We start from the raw sequence: 18,848 nt of genomic DNA, 5'->3' as shown, positions 1-18,848 counted from the left end.
CCTTCCTTTTTATAAAAGAAATGCTGGATCTAGAGCTTTCGGTGGAAGAATTTTTATTGCAAAACATGTATGACTTCATATTACAGCAATATTTTAAATCCATAATAATCATTTATGAAATCGGAAAATGTGGTCACTTATAGATGTTCAATGACATGACATTAAAGTTCAGGAAACGCACAAATACAGCTCCAGAAATGTGTATATAGGTGCACAAGGGATTAAAAAATGTAGGATTAAAGAAGCTCCTCAAATATCCTATTAATCTTAAAGCAAAAAAAGATGGCACTAGCTGGCAGCTTCTGCTCCTTTGGACTCCACATATTCTAGAGCTTTCTGTTTGACCGCCTGGATGGTCTCAGGTGTGCCGTTCTTCTTCTCATACTCCAGGTAACGCTTAAAGAAGAACTTGATCTTCTTCACTGACACGCTCAGGTGAATCACACGATCAAAGAGCTCCCTGGAGGAAACGGGAAATGCATTGTGAGAAAACTAGAAATCTGAATAAAGATTACAATTTCAAGTCTATTCCACCCTACATATAATATTGATCATATATACAAGCTTATTTTTAACTTTCAAATAAATAATGGTTTTATTAATTAAATCTAAATAATGCAGTAGTTTGATTTGGTTGCATGTGATCTGATCAAAAGGGTCAATTCTTAAAGGGATAGTTCAGCTAAAAATGTCAATTCTGTCATCATTTACTCACCCTCAAGTTGTTCCAAACCTGTAAGATTTTTTTCCCCTTCTGCTAAGCACAAGAGATTATATTTTGAAGAATGTGGGTAACCACACAGCCGGTAGCCATTGACTTCCACAGTATTTTTTTCCATGCTATGGAAATCAATGGCTACCGTCAAATGTTTGTTACTAAAGGTCTTTAAAAGTATCTTCTTTTGTGCTAAACCGAAGAAAGAAACTGGTTTGGAATGACTTGAGAGTTAGGACATTTGTATTTTTTGGCTAAGCTATCCTTTTAAGAATTCATAATTTGGACTGTATGAAGAAAACAGTTCAAATTTTCTCTCCGACTAGTATCGCCCTGCAGCTGTGTTTACCTCACTTCCTTCTGAGAGCCGTGCTTCACCATCAAGTCTATAAACACAGACCAGAGGTCTGTGCGTTTGGGGTAGGTACTCAGAACCTTTTCAAACATGGATTTGGCTTTCTCAGCGTTCCCATACTGAAACTCCAACCGGGCAAATTTGGCAATCAGGTCCACATCTGGAAAGGCAGCAAGGAAACAATGCATGAGCTGTAAACAGGAAACTGACTGAATATCATCCAAACTGCCTTTCAGATTCCCAATTATGAATTAATCTATTCCTAGTGAGTCGCTCCACACATACATAAATGTGGGAATGAGGTATGCATGTCTGAAGTGTTACTGGCACTCACGTTCTTTATTGGACAGGCTCTGCAGCGCCCTCTGCAGAAGGGCATTTGCAGCGTCGCTCTGACGCTGTCGTAGCAGGAAGTTGCCATAACTCAGATATACAGCTTTCTCCTGTTTGAAGCGTTTCACCATGCTTTTATATAGATTCTCAGCCTCCTACACACACACACAAACACAAACACACACACAAAATGTAATACAGGGTTTCAAATTTTGACAACTTATTTGTTCTCATCAACTAAAAAACTTGCTATCAACAACTATCGATCAATATTAGTGGTTAATACGTGGTTTTGTTTTTAAATTCAAAACAACATCTGTATTTTAAAAGGCATTTCACATACATTGTAATATTATGATGGTTTGTGTAGCATGAGAGAGATATATATATATACACACATACATACACACACGTGACTGGCCAAGGCTCTCCAAAGCCTATATAATCTACATAATCTATATGCACCGTGTATACACTAAATGTGTATTTTCAGCATTATTTCTATAGTATTCAATGTCACATGATCCATCATTTCTTATTATTATCAATGTTGAAAACAATTATTTTTGTGAAAATGCAAGACATTTTTTGATTTATAGAAAAAGTAAAGAACAACATTTATTGAAAATATAAAACTTTTAGAACAATATAAATGTTTTACTGTCACTTTTGGTCAATTTAATGTCTTGCTGAATAATAAAAAAAAGAAACTTCATGACTAAAATTTGGTCAGACTGCCCACTCTTAAGCCAAAATATATGTCTCAGTATCCCTTTCTAACAACCACACCGGTCACATGACTGAACATGATGCTTACTTTGATCTTGTCCGACTTGGCGTAAATGTCTGCTAGCTGCTGATACACAGGAAGAGGTTCACAGAACTGGATGGCCCGTTCAAAGACTTTCTGCAAGCTTTCTTGTGTCCCGTACATGTTCTCCAGATTTAGCATGGCCACCCACACATTCAGCTTCTCCCGCTCCTCTCTAAACACACAAACAATCCGGTTAACTCTTGTGACAAAATTGAGCTTTATTCAGATGCTATTTAAAAAAAAAAAACTAACTAAATTATGCAAGACCAGGGAAAAGCAACACACCAATAAGCCTTTGATCAAAGGCCTGTCATTCATTTGCAAGTAACATCAAAGTGGAATAACAAAAAATTAATTGACTGTTTTCAAACATGTTTCCTGTAACTGCATGCAAGCTGTACCATCTTAAATCAGTCTTTTCACCTGAAGGAGATGGTTTTGAGGGCTCTCTCGCCGACAGCACGCGCCTGCTCGATCTGCGTGGCCTGTAGATGGAAAGCCATGTACTGCAGCCAGAGGAGGGAGCTGTCTGGAGACGACAGGAGCAGACGCTCAAACGCCACTGTGCTGTCCGGACGCACAGACGTGTCCATGAGCTCCGCCTCCAGTTTGCTGAGCTGCTGCTCCACGTTCTGCTGCTCCTGCTTCAGCTCTTTACGGGACTTTTTCATCGGCTGGTGAGAAAGAGGAGCCGTTTACTGTTTGTGTGTGGATGTGTGTGTGTGTGCAGACTATGCACTGTAAAAAGTGATTGCAAACAAAATGAGTATCATTTATAAGAAAATGCTATTTTAAACTTTTAGATTCAAAATGTTCCACTTTACATTTAACTGAATGTGTTACTTGCCATTTCTTTGTAATTATTAAACCATATATATAATGTATATATATATATATATATATATATATATATATATATATATATATATATATATCTCAGAATCAGAGCCGATAAGAACATCACAATAATCCAAACCACTCCAGTCCATCAATTAAACTCTTATGAATCAAATAACGATGGCATTTTAAGAAACAAACCTATCACTTCTGGCTAAAATACATGTCATCTATCAATACTAAGTTGTGTGGATCATTGTGATGTTTTTATCAGCTTTTTAGACTCATTTTGACGGCACCCATTCACTGCAGAGGATCCATTGGTGATTGGTGATGTGATGTAATGTTACATTTCACCACATCTGTTGTGATGATGCAAACTCATCCATATTTACCATTACATTTAGGCAAGTCAATTTTCAGTAAACATTCATTTTTGAGTGAACTATTCCTTTAAGACATGTACGATTTTTATAACCTTAAATCTGATCAAAACTATTTTCAAGACCCTATAAATTCTACACCAGACTGTTTCAGTATGTGCACCTTCCACTGTTATTATGGAAAATTAAATAAAAAGATATTCAACCGTCTACACGGGAGCAACTTAGGTTTGACGCATGTGTGAGCTCACCTTGCTCGTGACTTCCTGCTCGTCCTCACTGGAATCACGGGTGTCGTCTACTGCGGCAAAAGGTGTTAAAGAGCACAGTGTGGATCCCCACGAGAAGCCAAAAGCCATCTGCAGCCGTTCTGGTTCCTTTGCCTCCAGATTAACCTAAACAATCAGACGACAGCGGTTACATACAGAGAGGCAGCTAATATAAAATTAAAAACTTATTGATCTAAAAAAAAAACAAAAAAAAGCACCTTTACTTGGTCTGTTAACGGTGTTACTTCCTCTTCTCTGAAGAACACTTCTACACCACTGTCATTATCCTCTGTTTTAGGTTTCCTTTTTTTGGTTTTCTTCTTTTCTGTGGATTTGACTGGGCCTTCTTTTTTCTTTTTAATCGTCTGTCCATTTTTCGCATCGTCTTCTTGCTAGAAGGATTCAACACAAGGTCAAATCCATCTTCTTGGAAACTATCGGTTAAACACAAAAACTCACGCACACTTACCTGGCTCTCAGAATTAACCCGCTTCCTCTTGGTGGCTTTCGCTACATATTCCTCGATCGGCTCTTTTTTCAAATGCAATGGAAGCTCAAGGGATTCTGGGAGCAGATCTGGTTTGCCAGTGTCCTTTGGCAGCAGTGACAGGTTCACATGCTCGTTCTTACTGTTCACACTGATTTAGAAAGCAACCGTCTTTAGTCGTATAGCACTACACATCGATACATTTAAATGTTTGCACAATAGCTGGTCATTTTACACATTACCTGAGAACCTTGGCTGTCAGCAATGCATTCGCGGGAATGTGTTCGGAAAACGTTTTTTGGTCGTTCACAAAGTATTTTGAAGCATTCTGGAAAAGAACTCTTCCTGAGATGGTTCTTGATAACCTTCATACGAGAAAAATCATTTTAATCCAACTCGTGAGGCTAAAATGGTTTCTTTAAAAATGTGCAGCAAAATCTAAATACTTTACCTCACAAATATGCCTAGATCAGTAACCGACATCAAATATCCTCTGATAATCTGGCCCTCTTTTATATCAGAAATTGACTGAATGTCTGGATCTGTAAGATTCTGATTGTGGTCCTTGTACAATCTGTAGAGAGGGGATGCATTTGAGTTTAAAATGAATAAAATGGGAAATTTTAATTACTTGCAAAAATGGCAAACGTAAAAAAAAAACTGAATAAAATAAAAAAGGCAGATTTTTTTGAGACAATGTTACATTTTAAATCATCCTCATATACTCTAACACAAAGCAACCATTTATTTGTAATGCTTTCAAGATGACTCAAATGGAAAAGGCTTGTCAGATGTCCACATGAGAGCAGGCCTGTTTTATGAACTATTTAATAGTTTCAAATGACTTGTCAGACAGTGGCCAAAATATGCAAGCCAGCAAAAAATAATCATCATCATCATCATCATTTGCACAATTACGCAGATGCAGGGCTGATGTTCTCAGTATTCTGAGAAGAAAGCAACAGATGATATGGGTCAAAGACCTACACAGACCTCCCATTTATTACTGCAGGAAACGCATCACACTGCTGCTGGTTCTCAGGATAGAAAGAGCACAAACCACAGCAGGGTTCATTTCAAATGGTGTTTTTTTAACATTCAAGATAGTAAAAATAGAACCATGTTTTGCCTCACACTTTTGTAAAAAAAAAAAAATTAAAATAATAATAATAATAATAATAATCTAAATGGCCCAATTTATTGTCAAAAGCCTAATTTCAATGTCCCATGAAAGAAAAATAAAATAAATAAAAATAATATATAATATAAAATATAATATAAAATAAGGTAACATTTAGAAAAGTAGATTTTTTTTTTTTACATTATTATTGTCATTACCACATTATTGTCAAGTAATATTTCTCTTGGTAATGTACTTGTGGTTGTATGTGTTTATAATATAAAAACTTCAATTATAAATAAATTAACACTTAACAGGTGAAATATGAAACATATACATGCTATAACAGGTTTACATGTAAATAAAATCAAATAATAAGCACTGTGAATAAAACAAAAATAAATAAATAAATGCATTCATTTAATGGAATGTTTTAAAGAAGCAAAGTGATGTTTCATCTCATTTTGAAATGATGCTTGATTATGTACCTGGAGGGACGCAATGAAATGTTGAAGTTTTCATTTTCCTCCCCAATAACGTAGCACCTGCATAAAAGACATGCACACACATAAACCAACTTCACATTGGAAGCTTTTTACTGCTTTGGTGCAAGAAAAATCCTTTCAGACATTCGTCATGAACAATTCCAACTAGGTCGTGACTCACCGGACTAGTTGGCCCAGCTTGTAGGGCTCTAGCGGGTTGTCTGTGAATTCATCAGAGAGATCTGTTAGCGAAGCCAAACCCGAATTCCCAAACGGGAGCTGGAGAAACAGTCCCATGTGAGGCACAATTTTCCAAACCTTCGCCATGGTGATCACCCCTTGCTCCATCTTGTACGTCCCTACAGTAACGGCACACACACAGGAAATGCTAAAGAGACTTGAGGGACGACCACCACATGCGTCATGACGGCAGAAGCGCCACATCAGGAGCTGTGTGACTCAGCGTTTGGTATAATGAGGACATGAACTAGGAAATGTTGTCACATCAAATCGCCTCTGACAGTACTCTGCTTCGAAACAGTTATGATTGCAGATGAAACTTAAAAGTATTACCTGTGAGTGAAAGGGAAAGACGAAAAGGTTTGGTGTTACCAAGACCAACAACCTTTGCAGAAGCAGTCTGTCCCAGTTTAAAAAGCGTCTGTGGGTGTTTAGCTTGCTGTGGGAAAAATCCATTTGAAAACATCATAGCTTGTTTTTTTCAGAAATGAATGCAATTTAAAAAACATGCATGACTTAAAAAATATTTTTTACAAGTAACATTTTAGTCACCATTAAATTAACCCTTTCAAATAAGTTTATTAAATAGAAATGAAATCATTTTTATAATAAGCAAAGCAATATTGTAACATTTCTTTTCAAATTCTGCATTTAACAAACAAGTAGGGGTGGACAAGACGATCAAGATCACAATAAGAGTCATTTTACTTCACTGTAACAATATAGTTATTTTTGCTTTAAATAAGGTCTTCGTGATTTCAAAATATCATTTTTATACCATAGAAATTTCATAATTGTCACCAATGTCAACATCACAAAAAGCTAAAACTAGCCTAAACAACAAACAAACTTCAAGCTCACTGGACAAATAAACAGTCAGCGATTATTATTATTATTATTAATTATTAATAAATTGTTTAAAAACACTGCATATTCTTCACTGTGTACATATCAAATATATATATCTTCTTATTAAAGTTACAAAAGTGATTCAGGCAAGATCAGCAGGAATATTAGACTGCTGTCACTTTAAGAGCTGCCCGGACCTAATACACTGTTATGTGCGTTTTCCTTCTCAGCTGTTTGTTTTTGATAGTGATAAGTTTTAGTGTCACGGAGTGTGTGACCGCGATTGAGACGATTGCTGACAAATTTCTACCAGCTAATCGTGTGTACCAGTATATCGCCCACCCCTACAAACAAGGAAAGGAAAGCTGTAAAGAGACTTACGCTAGCTTTGGTAATCATGGCTAACAGTTCAACAGTTCCCATGACGTTGGGCTTCACATGGACTTCTAAGCACTGTGATTCTTTGTCGAACTGAGGAGAAGGCAAAAATTACTTCAACAGCTCATGCAGTTTAAGATTACTTTTCCTTAAACTGTAAAAATCTACCTTTGATGCAAAGCATGTGACTTCATCTCCAGGTTTGTAGTTTAATTTGTCAACTGTCTTCTTGTCAGCTTCATTCAGTTTGCTGAAAAAAAGAGTAATGTATGTACCACAAAAAAATGAATAGAAAAAACACACCCAGAAAAATATTTGGTGCAGCTGTTCCCACATGCTGCTTCCTCACATTAATGTAAAATTAGTGTATGGAGAGCTGCAGAAATGCATACCTGGGCAGAAGAGTGAGTTCAGGGAGGCAAACCTTAAAGGAGGGATGAGAGATTGGCAGGAACCTGTTGAAAGACAGACAATATTTTATGAACATCAAGAAATTACAAATTTCAAGCTAGTTAAATACAGAATAAAACAATGCCAAGAGTCCATGAAAGCTGACATTATCTACACAACACCAATGATAAGTATTCATTCCAGCATATTCCTCAAACTAAGCCACAAAAACAAAATATGAAAAAATATGAGTCTGTAACGGAGCAAAAAATGCGAAATGCTATATTTATTACATTTTGATAAACTTATTTAAATCTACATGTAGTAACAGTAACAATAGAAATAAACATGAAATCGTAAAAAAAAAAAAAAAAAAAACGCTGTCCCCATAAAACAGCATTAAAAAAAAAAAAATACAAAAACTAATAAATTAATTAAAAAAAATTAAAATCGAAAGATTTCAATGAAATGCAAAAAAAAAAAAAAATCTAAATTTTACACTGAAATAAAGCGTTACAATAAAAAGTCAAATAATAATTGAAAATAAAAGAAACATAAAAGAACTTACAGAATATAGCTTTAAATAAAATACATAAGAAACACTTAACACGGCTATATTTACTTGTGACCATGAACTGTTTGTGCTCCAATCACTCTGGCTTCGACCTTGCTCCCGACCTTCAGGGTTGATGTTGGGAAGCTGCCGACCACTGGTGACTCCTCGATCTGAGATACATGGATACTTCCTGCGGTCCCCGACGGCAGCGTCACCACCACATCCATGGGCTTCACCTTCTTTATGGTCACGGTCATCACTTCCCCAAGACCTGTGCTCTTAAATTTGCTCTGCTCCGGTTTCTGCGTTCCTCCCGTGGCGTTCTGTTTCTGACACTCGACAAGAGGAAGACCTCCCAACTCCTCACAGCTGTTCTCCTTGACGGTCACATTCAGACAGGAACCAACGAGAAGTTTCTTTGAGTTTAAGATGTCATTTATGTGAGTGCGAGTGGGAATGATGGTCAGGTGACCAGTGTCAGCCAATGAGACGACAGCAAATTCTTTGTCGGTGTACTGGACAGTGGCAGTGAGTTTGGAGTCCTTTTCCAACTGAAGACAAACAAAAAGAACGAAAAAATGAACTAACAGGCCTGAATAAATGAGATGCAGTGGATTTTCAGGGCTTTGAGTTGGACTTGCCTTTTTCCTCAGGGTCCCGGTCAGCTTTGGAAGCAGCGACACATGGACCTCAGACTTGGAAATGTCGACATGGAGAACGACTGCAGTGAGTTTGCAGCCTGGACTCACATTCACACCTGAAACATTGACACAAATCTAGTTAGATGAGAACTAGCACGTTATCCATCCATGTCAAGATCACCAAATTCACACACAACCACTGATATTGTAAAGTCGCCGGTTTCACAAGCTTTCCACGAGATGTAGACAGTCCAATGCGAGTATCGTTTCAACAGGAAAGTTATTTTTTGGAATCAAACGGTCCAAGACGTTCAGCTACAACATTTTTATTGCAAACTAAAAGTAAAACGATTAAAATTAGGTAAGTATATTGTGACCGTATAATCGTTTGAATGGGTTATTTGAGAAATTGTGCAGTTTAAATTCCGATCACATTTTGCCTTCCAACTAAGGGAAATTATACGGTTATTTTATATTATATTTATTAGATATGGGTTTCATTAGTGTGTGAATGTAAAGTGGACCAAGTTTAAAGTTGAACCAGAACAATATATAAATAAACCAACTTTTTCACAGAAATAAATACAATAATATTGGACTATTTTACTATATATTTCCAAGTGAAAACTAAAAAAACAATCATGGCAGGTAATTGAAAAAGCTGGAAAACAAATATTAGATTAAAAACTCTAAATGGACTGAATTTCAACTCAAATGGATCCAAGAACTGTAGCTGCACAGTATACTTAAGACTAAAAGTTGCCATTGGTATAACTAGTAACAAGCTGTTCTCATGACAATGTGAGATGAATTAATGTTTAAGAGGAAGGCAGTCCTCACCTTCTGTGTGGTACTTTGAGACCAATACAGTGGCTTCACTGAGCTGATCTGAGGTCAGTGTGACCGAGCCATCCTCTCTGCTATCGCCCACCGTCACCTTCAGTTTATTTCCCAGAGATACAGCAGAGAGCTGCTGCAGGACGTCAGACTCGCCTGGAGACAACAGAGATTTGGATATCTCGATTAAAGATATTAGAATACGGCAGAAATCAGAAGTTAAACACCTTATCACTTGTCATTCATCAGAGCCTACGCTCATACCTCTGCAAGTCATCATCTCAAAGATGGCCTTCTTTTCCTTCAGACCCTGGATCAGTCTGGCTTGGGACTCCTCCTCTGAGGAAATCAATTCTGACACTCTCAGACTGACCAGAAACCGGTTCTTCTCTTCATCCAAATTGGTGACTTTGGCGACAACCGTCTGGCCGATGTCAAAGACGACTGAGGTGTCCGTGACGAACTGATCACTCATGGCCTACGGCGAGACAGAAACACAACATCAAATTTACATAAAAATGTACAATTCCAGTCTGAATCCCATCTAAACGACCCAAACAAAGACGTACAGCTTTGGGAGCGAGGCCGAAGAGTTCATACGGGAAATCGATGAAGACTCCGTAAGGCATGATGTTTTTCACCCAGCCGACCATCTGCATCCCCACCTGGAGCTCAGAGAAGTTTTTGGGGCCGCTGTCGTCCTCCAGACAGGCCTTCAGCAGGGGTTTCTTAGTGAGAGTCTGAAAACAACTAGGTTAAGAAGAACTGAATCATGTGGAAGTGCGAGTCGACTCGACTGCGCAGAAACTATTTAAACGGAGCTGATTGTAGCTCCAATGGTTTCAACTTATATATATATATATATATATATATATATATAAAAATAAAGGTGACTTGACAGTCAGATATTTAATAGTTATTTCTACTGAAAACAAAGACATGAATGGCTGTGTGAGGATACAATGCCCCTCTTCTTGGTCTTGCTGAGGCACATTAAATTAGAGATGGTGTCGCCCTCCTCCAGCACCATCCACAGGGAAAGGCAGTTGGTCACGTGGTCAGAGAGGTGCACTGTGGGTATAAAAGCTGGCACCTCCTCAGGAAGAATGGAGACCTCCAGACCATCCAGGACTTTGCGGCACACTTTTACTTCAACCGTCTAAATGGGACATAGCAATAAACGTTTTTTTGTTTTGTTTTGTTTTTTCACATGCTTTGAAAAGCAAGCAAGTATAAAAACTTTTTTCGGCCAAATTACCTTTCCAACCACAAAGTCAAATTTGGCAGTCTTCTCCTCTTTCACGTCTCCCTCAGTAACGGCCCTGAAGGATAAACGTAGCATCTTTTTTTCTTCATCACAATCCAAGACTTTGGCCTTGACAACCTGCAGAAAAAAATTAACAGTGTGCAAATGAGTGTGACCTGAAGGTCAAAGGTTCAAGAGACAGAAATGTGCGACTGGAATAAATTTGACAAAATACACAATGTGCACGAGCAATATAAAATACACTATCATTCAACTTTAGAGACAGTAAGATTTTTTTAAATGGTGTCTGAAGTATTTTATGCTAACCATAGCTGCCATTATTGGATTAAAAATTGGATATAAACTTCCATTTTAAAATATAATTTATTTAAATGTAATTTTCTGCACAATTACTCCAGTTTTCAGTGTCATATAATGCTTCAGAAATCATTCTAATATGCCGATTTGATGCATAAGAGAGATTATTAATCATACTGACCCCACATTTTTGAACAGAAGTGTAACAATTTTTAACTAGATGCATTTGACAGTTTTTAAATATTGCTTTTCTCTGACCTGACCAACGAAGAAGAGCTCTTCTGGATTACCCACATACTCTGTGGACAGTTCTGCCTTAGGAACCAGACCCTTCACATCTTCATAGAAACGAACAATGCAGCCAAAGTCCTTCACACACACGATGAAGCCGTGGGAGACGCGGCCCACCTTGGCATCAGCGTAGGACAGGAAGAGAGGGAGTGTGGACTCAACAAGGGCCTTCTTCCTGGTCAGGCACAACTTCTTCTGCTGAGCGTCCACTGACAACACCTAAACAAACCCAAGATAAATTAAGAAGAAAGGTAGCAAATAGACTGTCAGTGAAACACAAGCCTGCATTCAAGGGGACAGAGAGATGTCAAATGCCAAGAGTACAAAATTTGGGAAAAATAAAATTAATTCAATAAAAAACGTTTGCATTGTATTAAAAAAAAAAAAACTCAAGACTGCATTAAAGTAGAAAAAATTTAAAATAATAAAAACATGAAATAAACAAAAATTTATATACACATTTCAAATAATCAAGGCAGCTTTAAAATCTACATAAAAAAACTATTTTTTAAAAAGATGTGTAAAAAAGCATGGCTAATTAATGTATTTGATTAAAAAAAAAAACACTCATAATCTGTTTGTTTCAAATAATCAAAGCAGTTTTAAATGTTACATTATTACAAGTCTGCATTAAAGGGGATAGAAAAAAAGTTTACAATTTCAGGAAAATAACAAAATAAACAATCCTGACAAAAAAACATTTAGCATAATCCATTTTTACATTTAAAAAAACAACGACAATATTTTTCCAAACTTGTAGCCATTTCACTGCCATGTGATTGTGAATGTTTTTTTTGTTTTTTTTACATGCAGTAACCCCAAAAAACTGCAAGACTAATTATTACTACTTTTCCAATACTTTCATCATCTTGGACATCCTTATTTTTCCCCGAGCCAAACAACAGTGCATGACAGTAAGATCCTCACCCTGCACTTGACCCTCAGTCCACTAGTGAATATCTTCTCTGGGTTCTTTAAGACAACATCGGCCAGGTGATTTCTGGGTATCAATCCTTTGATGTGGTTCGTTATCCTCACATACGCACCCTGTTTCTGCAAATCCATAACTGTTCCCTAAAACAACACAGGAAGCATTTGACCACAAGCACAGTAATTATTTTGTGTGACATTTCCTGCAAATCCATTTCGATTTCGTGCTCAAGCACGGCTGCCCACCTCAACAATTTGTCCCACTTTCACGTCTTGATATCTGTACAACTCTGTATTAACGGTGCTCCTATAAAACAAAACAAAATATATATATAAAATAAACTGGGAACCCATAACACCCTAGCAACCACATAACAGCAGCCTAGAAACCAACCTGCGCAGTGTGCCCATGTGCATCCGCTCCATAGGACTGTAATCTATGATTCTCAGAGTGAGTTCAGGCTGGGACAGTAAGCTGTTTGGGTTGAATTCTTCCTTTGCCTCCTTCGTGAGGTTTTTCTATATGTAAAATGCAAATAAATCTCCATTAGACACTCAGATTAGCGTGCATGTGTCATCTGTGTGAAGACTAGCTGTGTACTCACATGCACAAAGACTGTGGTCCCGTCAGGCATCTTCATCAAGGCTCCAGAGTGATGGTGCAACGCAGACATCTTACAGCACTGCACCACCTCACCCACCCGCTCACTCGAGACCTCATCCAGCACAGCGCCGCCTGGTGGCAGGAGATGCCAGCGCAGGGACAGACCCACATGCCGCGTGGATGGCTCCACATACAGAACCCGCGCCAGGACCTGGAACAGAACCGAACTTCACTATTGCCTGAGAATCAGTGTTACTTTGCCATTATTTATATACTATTATACCCTAAAGTTTTCACTTCTACATTTTCAGTTTTGATTTTAGTTAATGATTCGTGATTGCTTTTTTGATTGTTTTAAATATAACCATTCAGGATATTATTTTTTGTTTATTTCAGCTTTAGTTTTACTACTTTTATTCCAGCTTCAGTGATTCAACTTAAAACTAATCCAAAATTTGTTAAAAAGTGTTAAAAAGTTAACATTTTACAACTAATATTTATATTTTACACAGTTTCTGCAGGTTTTATTTTATTTGAGGCTTTTTAAAGACCTTGTAGGAACAATGTAGAGACATTTTAAAGCTGTATAAGCAACACTTTTTTATATAGATGTTATGATTTATATAATAGACATATGTGCTAAGGAGGTCAATTCAAAAGGGAAAAAAGTCTGCAATTCCCATTGAAAGACATTTGTTCTTATTTTATTAAAACTCAGTTTAGTTCACTTTTTCAGAAAGTTTTTCTTTACATCTTCATTTTGCATCTCAAGTTAATGTATCTTGACTTAAGGATATTTGTATTGGAATACAAGAATGAAGTACTGAGGTAGATATTGATTTTTGTAGAGCATGCAGCATTTAATGCCATAACTTTACAATTTAAGACTTTTTGGTCTGATTTAAGACTTAAAACTTCATTTGTGTGAGGGCGAGTACCCACAGAAATCCTGATTTGATTTCAGATAGATATATATATATATATATATATATTTTAGGGCTGTCAAATGATTAAAATTTTTAATCAAATTAATCAGAATTTTCAGTGGATTAATCAGGATTAATCACTATTTGCAATTACACCTGAATCCTAACCATTTTTTTCTGAAATGCATAACAAAAGATAAATAACAGGACACAGATACATAATTTTCATGTATTGATTCATCAATATGTGGTTCTTTTTTTCTGAATTTCAAAAGTTTAACATTTACTTAGATCAAATTTACCTGAGCACTATATCAAACCATGCCATTTAACTACAGATAGTTAAATAGTTTTAGGTGAACCAGTGGTTAAATATAGCCACATATCTACGAAATTATACATAGAGAAACTCGAAAGAATGAACTCAGAAACACAAACATGCGCCCTCTGCACTCTGGGCACTCTTGTTTTTAGGAGGTCTTCATTTGCTCTGCCACAATACTTTAGGATAGATATTTTCTCGTTCTGAAGGCTTCAAGTGCCAGTAAAACCAAGTAAAAATGCATATGCTTTTCCAAACAGCTGTAATTTTCACTGTATTGCATGTAGGTGTTCTGCACATGCGCAGTGTGAAACACAGGACGCTATAACAGGAAGAAGCTCCAGCGTATCAACTACCAAAGTCGTCTCTGTTTATCGAGCTTGGCATGAATGTATTTGAGAGTAACTGGGGTAAAACCTTAAGCTTCTTCTGTGTTTTCGTCGCGGCGCTCGCCGCTGTTTTTTACTATCTTGAGAATTCAGAGATCGACGAGACTTTCCTGACCTAAATAATTTGTCACACTGCGCATGCGTGAAATGCGTCAAAAAATTTGACGTAATTAACAACAAACAACTAATAAACGTTGTTAACGCGCTATTTTTGACAGCCCTAATAATATATATATATATATATATATATATATATATATATATATATATATATATATATATATATATATATATATATATATGCACACACGTTAAAAATATATATACATTTATACAGATATATTTTTTAGCACTATTTCTATGGTCTTTTGACTCGTACCTCATCTCCTGTGTTGTAGGTAGATGCTTTGTCCTCATCAAGGTGCAGAAAATCAACCATTCCAGTAAAAGATGAAAGATACGTCAAGATAAGCCCATGAGGAGTAACCTAGCATGACAAAACATCAGCAGACAATGTCAACATCTCAAAAAGATTGTTCTAGAACACTTTAAAATGATCTTAAGAGGGAATTCAAACTGCTTACAGTGACTGTTGTACCTGCATATTAAACCAGGACAGGAGGAAGTATTTTAACATCGACATGGTTATATTATGTCTATGTGCAGTTGACTTACCTTCTTGATGCGTGCCTGGATCAGAAGTCCTGGCAGGAGTGTGTCTAGGGTCCATCCTTGCTGAGTCTCTGCACAGGCCTTTCCAAGAGCCTGAGGATCCTGGGACAGACGCACCACACGGCCATCGTTCTTGACTTCCTCTATCAGGACCGTCATGTACTGACCCACATTCAGATCTGAGATGAACAGGAAACTTACAATCATAATACTGCTTTTATTCTGTTTAGAGGACATGGACAGTTCATCCAAAAATGTTGTTGCCATTCCTAGCATGCATAACTTTATTATTAATATTTAAACATTAAAATAAATGTACAACCTGAATGCACTGAAAGTCGCTTTGGATAAAAGCATCTGCCAAATGCATCAATGTAAATGTATTATTAATGTAATAAAATATAAAAGTTAAAATTATTATTTATCCTTTACTTTTCCAAGGAAGGTTCCAGTGAGATTAAAATAAATCTCTTCTTCCAGGGAGTCCTGGCCAAGATGACCAAGCAAAAAGATTCACATAGTTTAATATAATTTGACAATGGATAAAAAAAAAAAAAAAGTGTAAAATAAACATTTATACTTTAGATGACAACATATATTTTTTTAAAAATACACAGATATTTAATAAAAATATAATTATAAAAGGAAGTAAACACTGTAACCAACAGTGCACTCCGTATTCTGGGAAGTTTGTGTGCATTGGGAATCATATTTTTCAAATAAAGCCAGGGTAACACTCATTTTACATACAGCACAAAGTGAAAATTACATGAATTTGACAGTGGGTAAATGCATAAAGCGGAACATAATTTAAAATCACAAGTTTAATGTTTAAAGCATTCAGTTAACACGGACCGACCGTCACACAGAGAATACGTGATCATGCTGAATAAATATGCACACTTAAGATCTCACAGCTGGATTCGACTAGGTTTACAAGGTTTGGGAAATTAAATGTTCAAAAGTACTTTAGTAAATACAAATAATTTGACATCTTAAAGCTATTTCTTGCCATACAGGTTTGGAATTACATGAAGGTGAGAATATGGCAATTAGCATTTTTAGTTTAACTACTTCAACATTATTTTAACCAGTATGATTTGAGAGTTATTCATCTTGTCATTGAACTACAATAAACAGTATATGTACACTAATGACATGTTATGTTGCTGTATTTTTGGTGGATTTCATACCTTTTTTTGAGGATGTGCTTTGCTTGGGCAGGAAAGCTTTAGTGCCACTGATTCCGATGTCAACCAGGAAGCCGTGATCTTCCACACTCTCCACACATCCACTCAGTGTCTAAAACGTTAAGACAGTCTTATCTTAGTCCACAAGTGACAATTACTCTAAAGATTCAACAACAACTGGCTGATACATACAACCAATAGTATAAAAGTTTGAGTTGCTCTCAGTTTTTTTTTTTTTTTTTTAAATAAATTAATATTTTTATTTCGCAAGAACAGATCAAATTGATCAAGAGTGACAATAAAAATATTTGCGTTACAAAATATTCCTATTTTGTACAAATTATGTTCTTTATTAATTACAAAAAGCTGGAAAAACTATCACAAATTCCACAAAAATATTAAGCAGCCCACCATTAATAATAATAAATGTTTCTTGGGCATCAAATGAGAATATTAGAATGATTTCTGAAGGAAAGTTTGCAAACTCACCATTCCAGGTTTCAAAGAACCTGAACTCAACACCTTGTTAACCCCTTTAGGGTTGATTGACACTTTAAGACTAGTTTGACCCTCCTTAAAGGAGTCGAGAGACGACACAACGCATCTGATCAGCATTCCAGGAGTAAGCAGTTGTGGGAGAGGGACAACTTCCTGTTTAGAGTAGACAAACACAAACAAAATGCATCCTTTAATGATAACATTCACATACAGCTTTACATTTTCATTCCTTATGCCGCTGTGGTACCTTCAAACTGTCTTCAGAGTCCACGTTGTCCTTAAGAATACTGGTATAGGAGTCACAAATGTTGAAGATTGGCAGGTAACCAACAAGACCGCTGGGAAAACCAACTACTGCCTCAAAGTCTGACACTTCCTTCACACAGCCCAGCATCAGAGTGCCAATCTTCAGATTCTGGACCGAGAGATCAATACAATACAAGAAATTAATAATAAATACATATATACATACAGTGATGGACAAAATTATTAGCGGACTAGTATTTTTATTTAAAAACATTTTTTTTTTAAAGTGCGAGCCCCAAGGGTAGCATGCAGGAAAATAATAGTATCCTAAATCATGTGTACGATTTACTATTTCGTTCCCTCGATTTGTTCAATTGTGAACATTATTTATAAATCGAGGGAACGGAATAGTAAATTGTGCAAACGATTTAGAAAACTGTAGAAACAAAATAGTAATCGTGTGTATGTGTTAGTACATTGAGGGAATGAATTTGTAAATTGTGCGCATTATTTATACATTTTTTTCTTGTATGTCAGATGCAGGGCTCCATATTTCTAGGGGTGGGCTAAACTTTGGACGAAAACATAAGTTGGGTTTCCATCGGGCTGGTTTTATAGGCATTTTGAAGTATCGCATCAGAATCGAGAGATGGAAACATTGAATTTCAAACTGCCTCAATTCAAATTGTCACAGTAGCTATGTTTCCATCCAAAGAGTGTATTTTAACTAAATTTTGCAAATATCTAATATGCATATACATACCCGTAAATGAAGAATTTCCACATTTGTTTCAGTATTAAGTTTTAAATCCCCTCTTTCTTCTTTTCGTTGTTTAGTTTTTTGCTTTCCATCCTGTTGCACGGTCTTTCTCTTCTTTGTAACCACTGTTTCACGTGTCTGAAAAACATGACACACATGCACATTACTCTCATGGCAGATGTGAAGGCAGCACATTGATCTGAATTAACATCACTGTTGCTGTCACTACCATCATTATCATCGACTTACTTCAAAAAGATTGTCCACTTCGTGTGCCTTAACCTTTTTGGAGTCGGTGGTCTTCTTTTCGGTCCCACCACGGGGGAAATCTTCCTCCATAGACGCCATTCTTCACGATGTACCTAAATATAAAGGCTCTAATTAATTCCAATCAAGAAACAAACGTAAAAAAACAGAGTTTTCTTAGACATGAATCCTGGTCTTGTCTCACATCTGCTCACGTGTCTTTACAAAACTGCAAGCATGGACACATTAGAAACACAACATATATAGTATGCAACCTTTAACCAACACATTCCTTACATTTAGTAAAACCCTCTAATTAGAGGGGGGGGAATACAAAGTATGTTTACTTACGGTCTAAAAAGTTGCGTAGATCAATGTAAAACTATCTGAGTAACGTTAAGTCAATCACATCATGCTCCTCAGAAACGTGCGTTCTATGCATGACCCGGATGTAAACACCGACAGGCGGGATTTAAGATTGTACGGCAAAGAAAAAGAATCAACCAATAGGATGACGGGAC

The 18,848-nt window shown here is 36.6% G+C and overlaps 1 protein-coding gene across 2 annotated transcripts; it reads right to left on the bottom strand.

Moving 5' to 3' along the window:
- Nucleotides 1–36: 36 nt before the first annotated feature.
- On the bottom strand, nucleotides 37–18,803 carry pdcd11 (programmed cell death 11). Of its 2 annotated transcripts, none has more exons than XM_052546030.1 (36): nucleotides 18,679–18,803; nucleotides 18,331–18,443; nucleotides 18,085–18,219; nucleotides 17,323–17,490; nucleotides 17,067–17,228; nucleotides 16,581–16,689; nucleotides 15,391–15,566; nucleotides 15,095–15,202; nucleotides 13,080–13,289; nucleotides 12,869–12,993; nucleotides 12,721–12,781; nucleotides 12,472–12,618; nucleotides 11,512–11,763; nucleotides 10,948–11,073; nucleotides 10,651–10,848; nucleotides 10,259–10,429; nucleotides 9,954–10,167; nucleotides 9,693–9,845; nucleotides 8,853–8,968; nucleotides 8,278–8,762; nucleotides 7,658–7,720; nucleotides 7,434–7,515; nucleotides 7,269–7,358; nucleotides 6,372–6,477; nucleotides 5,980–6,157; nucleotides 5,802–5,858; nucleotides 4,645–4,767; nucleotides 4,436–4,558; nucleotides 4,176–4,344; nucleotides 3,931–4,098; nucleotides 3,689–3,832; nucleotides 2,641–2,891; nucleotides 2,221–2,389; nucleotides 1,405–1,558; nucleotides 1,065–1,230; nucleotides 37–460 (listed from the first exon to the last, which is right to left on the bottom strand). In XM_052546030.1, exons 2-36 carry the CDS (start codon nucleotides 18,427–18,429, stop codon nucleotides 289–291), a joined length of 5,430 nt encoding a protein of 1,809 aa, XP_052401990.1. In that variant the 5' UTR covers nucleotides 18,430–18,443; nucleotides 18,679–18,803; the 3' UTR covers nucleotides 37–288. The 2 variants fall into 2 exon arrangements, with proteins under 2 accessions (XP_052401990.1, XP_052401989.1); XM_052546029.1 differs by having other exon boundaries at nucleotides 3,925–4,098; nucleotides 18,679–18,802.
- Nucleotides 18,804–18,848: the final 45 nt, after the last annotated feature.

This window comes from Carassius gibelio, chromosome B1 (assembly GCF_023724105.1).
Source record: "Carassius gibelio isolate Cgi1373 ecotype wild population from Czech Republic chromosome B1, carGib1.2-hapl.c, whole genome shotgun sequence".
In the NCBI taxonomy this organism is placed as follows: Eukaryota; Metazoa; Chordata; class Actinopteri; order Cypriniformes; family Cyprinidae; genus Carassius; species Carassius gibelio.
Note: the sequence above shows the minus strand (reverse complement) of the source record. Positions and strands in the feature narration are given on the sequence as shown.